Genomic DNA, 10,000 nt, shown 5'->3' on the forward strand with positions numbered 1-10,000 from the left:
GGTACGATGTGTGGATGCCCAATCTTCGAGGGAATACGTATTCACGAACACACATCAAATACACAGAAAACGACGAGAAATACTGGGATTTCAGGTAAGGTAACAGAATCATTTAACATAAATAAGAACAAGCCAACAATGACAATGCGTTCACAAGGGAATTAGGAAAAACTTAATAAATCATTCTAAAAACTGATACACCTGTTAACCGATTGAGAATAGATCATGACAATAAGTTAGTCATATATTTTTTCTTTTTAATGTGCGTGTTTGGGAGTGAGAAAGAAAAAGTATATATTTCAGATAAATTTTTTGGTTCAGATATTTATGCGACTAGAACATTATTTTTGTTCATTTGACTTGGACATATGGAAAGAATGAGTGAAGAGGTGTGGAAGGAAGAGGTGGAAGGAGTGAACATGGGGTGACGACCAAGGATGAGATGGGTGGATGGGGTAAAAGGGGCATTGGGAAAGAGGGGAACGTCTGTTGAGGAAGGGAGAAGACAGAAGATAGAGGTGAATGGAGAATGGTTGTGTATGAATGATGCTGTAATACATGGAACGGAGTAGGTGGGAGATGGGAGGGGGTGAGGGAGTATGTGTGAATGATATATTGATGCAGCCTGAAGGGATTTCTCAGGGGAAAAGGCCGTTGGTGTATGTATGTATGTATGTTTCTTTCAGTCCCGTTTATTTCTTGAACACCTTAATTCTTCACATGTTGATTTCTTTCTCTTTTGTAGCTGGCAGGAGATGGCAAATTACGATGTCCCCAAGAGTATAGACTTTATTCTAGAGATTACAGGTCAGAAGGATCTTTACTACATCGGCTTCAGCATGGGCACAACTGTCTTCTACGCCACGATGAGCGAACACCCTGAATACAATCAGAAGGTAAAACAATTTAAAGTTGGGAAGAGAAGTTATTTGGCATTTTTGTATACATACATATATATATGTATATATATATATATATATATATATATATATATATATATATATTTATATATATATATATATATATATATATACATTTGTTTTATTTGGCAAGATAAAATACAATACTATACCCTTGTGAATTGAAAAAAAATCTTTGACCAAGACTGTCATTTGTTTGTGCTCTTCCAATGATTTATTAATCAAAATCAATTCAAACATGGGTACATGCAAGCAGTGTCAAAGAACTTAAATTTCCAACTCTTCCAAAATTCACATATTTTCCCTCTCCATGGTTGGATGTTTTATAGACTTGAGTTATTGAATGGCATAATTTAGGAGTCAGCAATAGAAGAATGAAGCCCATTTATGTTATCTGTGCATGCACGAATGACCCTCGAGGTCAACATTTTGCAGTCAACACCGTAGACACGTGATCCGGTGGTAGGATATGCTTCTGTGGCTTTCATCTCCCTCCGATTTAGTTCGCGGGACAAACTTGAAGTCTTTCAAAACCAGACTTTCCGCACTATCACTGTGGCCCCCCATGGGCCAGTGTGGTGAATCTTAGACAGGAGGCGGTAATTACCTCCCTTCGCTTACGGGCGGAGGGGCTTTCTTCCTGTCGTCTCATTCAACTTTTGACCAGCTCAGGGGAGAGTGAAATGAAGACCTCCTTCCTGAGTGTCCTAGAAGCCGAAGGAGACCCCACCGGTCATTCCTAGAGACCCTATGTGGTCTCAGGGAGTTGGATCAGCAATGTGCTCTAGACAGCCCTTGTCCAGATTATGCTCCTCCCCCATGGCGCCAGCTTGCAATGTTTCCACCTAAACGGAAGGAAGGCTGACCACGACACGACATGGATGGCTCTATGGACCCCCACATGGGATGGTGTGACGCGGCTTTTACAACCGTTGAGGAAGTGACCGCGCTATAAGGAGAATGAGTGACGGAAGCTCTACCCTTCAGATATAACTGGCTGCCGTCTCCAAAGCCCTTGACCACGCTTTCTCTGCTGGGCATGGGGCAGTAGTGATCCACACAGACTCAAGGGGTGCTATTGACGTCATTCGGTTCGCGAAGACAACGGATGACGTCTACTTAACGACATCAATCCAGCACTCGCTGCACCTTTTGGACCAGCATGGAAGGTCTGCAACATTTCACTGGATCCACAGTCACATCGGGATTCCAGGGAACACTGTTGCGGATGCTGCTGCCAAGGCAACGATGAGGTTCAGCAACATCACTCTGTCCCTGGCACCCATGATCACACACACCAAGGGCTGTCACCATCAAGAAGGCCAGAGTAATAGCGAGGGCCAACCACAGCAGCGAACTTCATACTTCGGAATCAGCGCCTTGGTACTACCTCGTCACTAGGTACGAGGCAGTCCACCTGCCTCCAGGTAGAAGGGCGGAATCTATGGTCCACAGGATAGGATATCGCTGTGAGTGGCAAGTGCAACGCACGGGAAGAGACAATCATGAACGGTGCAAACTCTATGGGGCTTACAACAGCCCCTCCACCACTACCTGCTAGAGTGTAGAACCATGCATGCCCTTCGCCTGGGACTCAGCCCGCCACTCACCGCGGCAGGGGTGACGGGGCACCTCACCGTCTCCCCTTTTGAGGCAAGCCTCAGCTTCTTGGGGGCACACCCTCACCCTTGTGCCGCCTGTGGCTGAGGGATAACCCCTTCCTTGGCACCGCTGGCGGCTTAGGGATACCACCCCCCTCCCCTAAGATCAGGGTGCCGCTTCCGATAACAGCGGCATCGCATGGACAACGGACTGTGTATGTGAATTGTTCCGGACCCCCTGCAAGGTCGAGGTCCAAGCGGGTACTAGCCCCGCAAAAAAAAAAAAAAAAAAAAAAAAAAAAAAAAACAGAAAAAAAAAAAAAAAAAAAAAAAAAAGCAGAAAAAAAAGCGGTGAATGACAATGGTTGTTTCCCACTGTCATTGACTAACTGCACAAACCAATAAAAAAAAAAAACCAGCTTCTCTTCTACCGCCCTTTAAGTTATTGCCAGGATTAGGCCATTAAAGAAAAAAAATGGTGATTCTCCCCATCCGCCTATAAAGAAACGCTTGACCATTTTTACTTTTTTTTTTTTAAGTATTTGCCACTAATCTTTGGTGTCTTATAGTGGTCTTAAAGAGTCACCACAGAAACTGACTGCTGGAACTCCATGAATCAAGGGAACTTTGAATTTCATGTTGTTACTAATTTTTCTATATTATTTCACCAGTAATTCACATGTAATCTTGAAATAATGTTATTGTATGCTTAAAACTTTGATTTTAGTCATTGATCCTTGTAATTCCATGCACAATCATTTAGGAATTTCAGTTTACTCTTAATTTTCTATTGCAAGGGTATTCTGATGTGAATGCTGAGTGTCATAAAATGGTAAACTCTAGATTCTCATAAGAAAAAACTCCCGCCCACCCACTTTTAAAAATTGAAAGGATGATCACTGAATATTTTTTATGTGGCCTTAAGTTAAAAGAGTAAGGTTTTGAAAAAGCTTGCACCAAAAATATTGCCAAGATTTTGTTTTGTCCTAGATGGTACTGTACAATCCTCAACCTATATTCTATGAGGAAAACTTTAACAATTGACAAATAACTGTCCATAAAGTAATCAAAAAGGTTATAGGGGTGAATGGAAAATTGTTAATAGATGATAAAATGATACAGCTTGAAGGGATTTCTGTGTCTTCTCCATTTGCTTGTGAGGGGATGATGAATGAGGGTCACCATATAAATGAAATGGTGGGAGTAGACCAAGTTCAACTGTTAGGACCTACTGTGGAGGGACTATGTCATGCTGTACTGCTTCTGACCCAGGCAGTGGCCAGGAGGCAGGAATTCACAAGGAGCCAAGATATTTTTAAGTGGGAAACAAATGGGTGTTGGAATGGGTGTGAAATGTTTGAGGGGTGGTGCATGCTTGGCTGACTACCTCTCTTATAAAAGGGAAGAAACAATTAAGTATATAGAATATATATATATATATATATATATATAATATATATATATATATATATATATATATATATATGTGTGTATTTACCTACAACTAGGTAAATACATATATATATATATATATATATATATATATATATATATATATATATACATATATACACACATACATACAGTACATATACCAAAGGGGGGTTAGCCAAAAAGAAAGACATAGAAATCACTCCCACCCATTCCATTTCCTACATATTCCACTCCTCTCCACCCCCTCCCTCCCTGTTATCTTAGCACCTCCTGGATGACGGGTCATCCCTGCATCCTGTCCACTGCCCTGGGTCAGAAGCAGTGTTGCAAGACCCCCCCCCCCTCTCTGTCCCCTCATGCAGAAAAGGAGATGACAGGGAGAAATCCCTTCGGGCTGCATCAAATTTTTTCTCATACATACTTCCTCACCCCCCATCTCCCACCCACTCCCCTTTATGCATCACAGCATCATCCATACACAACCCTTCTCCATTCACCCCTATCTTCTGTCCTCTCCCTTCCTTCCTCCACAGACATTCCTCTCTTTTGTAATGCTCCTTTCACCCCATCCATCCATCTCATCCTAGGATGCCCCATCATATTCACTCCTTCCACCTCTGCCTTCTACACTTCTTTTACTAATCTTTCTTCACTCATTCTTTCCATGTGTCCAAACCATCCCAATACTCTTTCATCAACCCTATCTCCCAGCTCCCTTTCCACCCCTGTTCTCCTCCTCACCTCCTCATTTCTCACTCTATCTAGCCTAGTAACCCCTATCATACTTCTCAGACACCTCATCTCAAACACATTCAAACTCCTTCTCTCTTCCTCTCACATGTTCCATGTTTCTGCCTGTACAGTGCTATTGACACAATCACTCCTTCATATAACCTCTTAGCATCCATTCCCAGATGTCTATTTCTCATTACACTTTTTAAACCACCAAGGCATTTACTCGCTTCTCTCAATCTACATTCTACCTCCACCCCCACTCCTCCCTTTCCTGCCACACTCGCACCCAAGTATCTAAAACTATCCACTTCCTCCAGTCTTTCACCCTTTATGTTCACTTCCAGCCTGCTGTCCCTCTCTCCCCTTGTACATCTCATCACCTTACACTTGCCCACATTTATCTTCAGCTTCCTTCTTTCACACACCTTCTCATACTCTGTCACTAACTTCCTCACTCCCTCCTCTGATCCTGCTACAAGCACAGTGTCATCAGCAAACAACAACTGGCTCACCTCCCACTTTTCTCCATTTTCTTTAACCATCTCCAACCCCTGACCCACCACCCTTGCATTTACCTCTCGCACCATCCCATCCATGTAAAGATTGAACAGCCAGGGTGACATAACACATCCCTGACAAAGTCCCAGCTTTACCTCAAACCATTCACTCTCTCCACTTTTAATCCTAACACAAGCTCTACTACTCTCATAAAAACTCTTGACTGCTCTTAACAGCTTCCCTCCTATCCCATATATCTGCAGTACCTCCCACAGTGCCTTCCTGTCTACCCTGTCATAAGCCTTTTCCAGATCCATAAAAGCCCAAAAAACATCCTTACTTTTTCCTATAGCTTTCTCACATATCTGTCTTACCACAAAAATCTGATCTACCCAAATCCTAAATGTCCTAAACCCACACTGTTCCTCAGCAATTACTCCTTCTGTTCCTCTCCTAATCCTCTCAATCAAGACTCTCCCATAAGCCTTCCCAACTACACTCAACAAGCTGATCCTTCTGAAACTACTACACTCACACTTATCCCCCTTTCCCTTGTAAAGCGGAACTATACAGGCACTCCTCCAGTCCTCTGGCACTCTACCCTCTCTTAAACAAACATTAAATAACCTCACTAGCCAGTCCACCATCACTGTACCTCCTTTCTTCAGCCATTCTGCATGGCATCCATCCAGCCCAGGTGCCTTGCCTGCTCTCATCATCTTAACAGCTGCTTTCACTTCATCCTTCCCTATTTCTCTTTCATTTTCCTCACCCATCACTCTCATTTTCTTAGTGCTTCCCACTGCAACTACCTTTCCCTCCCTATCCTCCTTCACATTTAGCAACTCCCTAAAATACTCTGCCTACCTTCCTCTCACTGCCTTCTCTTCCATTATCATCTCTCCATCTGCACCTTTTACCTTCTCTACTTGATTTGCCTCCTCTTCCTCTTTTAATTTCCTTCCAAAACATCTTTTTATTACTTTCAAAAAATTCTGTCATACTCTTACCCCATTTCACATCTGCTCTCCTCTTTGCTTCCTTTATCTTATGCTTAACTTCCCTTCTCTTTAATTTGTACCTCTCATATGATTCCTTTGTCTTAATTTGTAGCCAATCTATGAATGCCTGCTTCTCTTCTACCTCCTCTCTCAACTTCTTCTTATACTCATTCTCTTTTTTCTCATTTAAGCAGTTCACTCTAAGTACCTCCCCACCTTCTGCCCTTTTCCTCTTTCTCCACCTATTCTCCACTCTCAATTTACCTTCCACCAGGAAATGATCTGATATTCCCCCACTCTCTCCCTTTAGGACATGTACATCCTTAACTCTTCCTACCATACTCCTGGTCACCACTATATAATCCATTAATGCTCTATCTACCACCCTTCCATCCACCACCCTCTCCCATGTGTATTTATGCTTGACTTTCTTCCTAAACACTGTATTTGCTATCATCAACTCTCTTTCAAGACAAATCTCCACCATCAATTCTCCACTACGATTTTTACCTGAAACTCCATACTTCCCAAACACTCCGTCTATTGGTTCATTTCCTACCCTAGCATTAAGGTCCCCCAATACAACTACATTGACATTTCTTCCTGATCACTCTATGCACTCATTTATATCTACCCAAAAAGCCTCCATATCCTCTACACTCCTCTCACTACCAGGCCCATACACACTTACAAAAACCCACATCTCCCTTCCCAGCTTCACCTTCATCCTCATCAACCTTGATGAAACCTCCTTCCACTCCACTACACGCTCACTTATCTCTTCCCTCACTAGTATAGCCACCCCTTCTCTCCCTCGTCCACTCTTCACTCCTGAGTACCTCCCAGCTACACTCCCAAACTCACACTCGCCCTTCCCTTTCATTTTAGTTTTACTCAAAGCCAGCATATCCATCTTTCTTCTCACAAACATACTGCCTATCTCTTCCCTTTTACTCTCATCTGTATCACATCCACGCACATTAAAAGACCCAAACCTTAGGGTACTGGTTGGAAAACTCCCAGACCCTCTTATGCCTTTACTTTTTTTAGGAATGTCCCCTTTTGGGGCTACAGGTAGCAGGACTCCTAATCCCATCCCCTGTCCTGTTTTTTGTTGCCTTTTACGACTTGGTGGTAGCATTCTCTTCCCCCACCACAGGGTAGGCAAAAAAAGGAAATGAATATTCAGAGAAATGGTACAGGACAGTAACAAGGGGTTGGGGGACAGCATAACAGAGGGACAGTCATAGTATAAAAGTGTCATCATTTCTCTATGAACAGAGTTTTCCTCTATCACAGACAAAATGATGTATGGCTCTGGTCCATAGGGGTGCCCCATATAGACCCTAAAGTATCAACTGCATGCTACTTTGCCACAATAACATGCAGCCAATACCCCAGAAAATTATCGCTATCATTGTAATTTATTTGATCTTTCCACCCCTTCTGTTCCCATCTGAGATGGATTTCCATTGAATTTCAAGCTTTATGAAGCTATGTGCTTAGATCTTAACCCCTTGCTATGGCAATACTTTTATAGAATTCGATCTGGGTAATGCTAAGCAATTTTGTGTATTTAAAGGAGACAGGACTTTATGATGAAGCCATGCGCCTCCTGGCATAGGCTCCTCACCACATCCAATTGTTACAGTTATGATGATTGTACAGATCTTATTCTGGCTGGCACCAATCAGTTTAATTCACCTAAGGGTAAGATCCTGTGGTGATGGTGTGAAAAATACCACAATTAACTTTAGTTGTTTGGGTATCTATATTGTGACATCAGAATGGATACTGACTCTGTGTTACATCATCAGGTGCGGCTGATGGTGTCTCTAGCTCCTGTTGCTTATGTTGCAAATGCCCAAGGCCCAGTTGAAACCCTTGGCAACTATGTATATGAGATTGAGGTAGGTTGAGAACTTTCCAGTGTAGGGAGGATATGTAACTGCAAAGCCTTTGCACTACCTGTTCTTGATATCAATGATCATTTTTGTATTACTTTGTCACAAATAACTATAAAACATTGTTAGCTCTCGTAAGCCCATGTATAAAAATCTAAAATATTTATGCATTCTACTGAACCCCTTCAAAACTAGATGATTCTGTAATTGGAAGCATGCTGCTCTTATAATCACTTAGTTGTGTGTTCAAATCCTGCACTCCTCTCTGATTCTCAGCAGTGACTATTACCTGCCCTAACAGTCAAAGCACATAGGGCAAAGGTAATGGCTTCAGCTGCAGCTATGTACCTCCTGTTGTAGGTTTCTCACCTTCACCATCTATAAGGGATTTTGATCAATTGAGTGTGTTTGGGGTAGGGATCCACCACTTTGCTAAAGAATAGATATATTTGGCTTTCACCATATAATGTATATTGAATGACCTAGTATTGAAGTGGAAATGTAGATATCATGATGTCACATCGTCATTCATATCTTATAACCAAATATATTTCATGAATAATCCAAATTTCCCATGATTGTTTTGAATTTGGATTTGCTCCTCATCTATTTTTCTCTCCTTTGTCTTTGATACAGTACATATATTTACTCTGTTGTCACATCCTTCCTCACATCTTCTACTCTTTTCCTCATCTCTTCCCTGCTCCTCTCTCTTTCCATTTACTGTACCTTACTCCATCTTTCCCTGTTCATCATTCCTCCTTATTCATCCTTGTCATCCAATTCCATATATTGTACTAATTTATAGTTAATAAGTAGTGCTTATCATTCACCTCATCTTCAATCTTCTTTCTCTCCTTCTACCTCTAATTCTTTTCCTTATCCTCAACTCTTCACTGCTGACAACCACCAGGCGCTCCTCACGAACCTGCAGATCTATGAGTTTTTCCCACGTGACTCACTCTCAGTGGCCAATGCTGACCTCTGCCGTGCCACAACGCTGACTGCACCAATTTGCTATAGCTTCCTTGACTTCCTTGGTGCTGAATTACAGAGTATCAACACTGTGAGTTCTCTCTATTTAGATGATAACTGCTGAATAAATGTGGAAATATGATACAGTAGTAACAATTTAGTAAATGCTTGAAAATTAGTAATAAGGGATTGATAGAAATAATTTAGGAATATAAAAGCACTAATGATAATAATAGATGTTTCCTTATAACTTGAAATTTTGTCATAATTTTTACAGAATTTGAATTGGTATAAACTATAATCAATCAGTTAAAATATATGCATCAGTACTTGAGAATGATCTCTGGACAACTTCACCTGTAATGCAAGTCATTGTTTCATTGTACAGGCATACACTTATGTCATCAGAATTACTGTACATGAATTCTTATCATAAGTGATTTAATTATATAACCACAATAACAAGTACCATTTGAAAACCTATACTTGATTTCTGTAGGACTATCTTGCTGTCATCCTTTCGCACTACCCTGCAGGATCATCTGTTCGTGCTGTTAGCCACTTTGGTCAGAATCTCATATCAGGTGGGTTCCAAATGATAGGGGACTACCAGTACATCTTTTTCATGCAAAAATATTATTCTCCTTTAGCATATCATAAGGGTACCATTAAGTAAATATGATTAGGTAAATACATTTAAATTTCTCCTTTATACTTATCTTTATATTCCAAGTCTCTGCCTCATACAGTTGTTGGTACAATCACTCCTTCATATACCATATTTGCGTCCATTCCCAAATACTTGTCTCTCATGACACATTTCATTCCCCCTAAGACATTTATTTGCTTCCCTAATAATGATGATAATGGTAACTATAATAATTTTTCACAAGAGACGAGTAGGGAGGGTGTTTGAGTACATGAAACAGCTG

General features: G+C 41.3%; 1 protein-coding gene across 2 annotated transcripts in view; it reads left to right on the forward strand.

Moving 5' to 3' along the window:
- LOC143033932 (lipase 3-like) overlaps window positions 1-10,000 on the forward strand; it is an 85,819-nt gene that overhangs the window by 60,748 nt on the left and 15,071 nt on the right. For both annotated transcript variants that reach the window (XM_076199607.1, XM_076199608.1), the window contains 5 exons: window positions 1-94; window positions 746-896; window positions 8,007-8,099; window positions 9,007-9,159; window positions 9,568-9,652. The exon at window positions 1-94 is cut by the window's left edge and continues 21 nt beyond it. In XM_076199607.1, the coding sequence (XP_076055722.1) occupies window positions 1-94; window positions 746-896; window positions 8,007-8,099; window positions 9,007-9,159; window positions 9,568-9,652 (576 nt within the window). The remainder of the gene's footprint in view (window positions 95-745; window positions 897-8,006; window positions 8,100-9,006; window positions 9,160-9,567; window positions 9,653-10,000) is intronic.

This window comes from Oratosquilla oratoria, chromosome 16 (genome assembly GCF_046742065.1).
Source record: "Oratosquilla oratoria isolate Oo_2021 chromosome 16, ASM4674206v1, whole genome shotgun sequence".
In the NCBI taxonomy this organism is placed as follows: Eukaryota; Metazoa; Arthropoda; class Malacostraca; order Stomatopoda; family Squillidae; genus Oratosquilla; species Oratosquilla oratoria.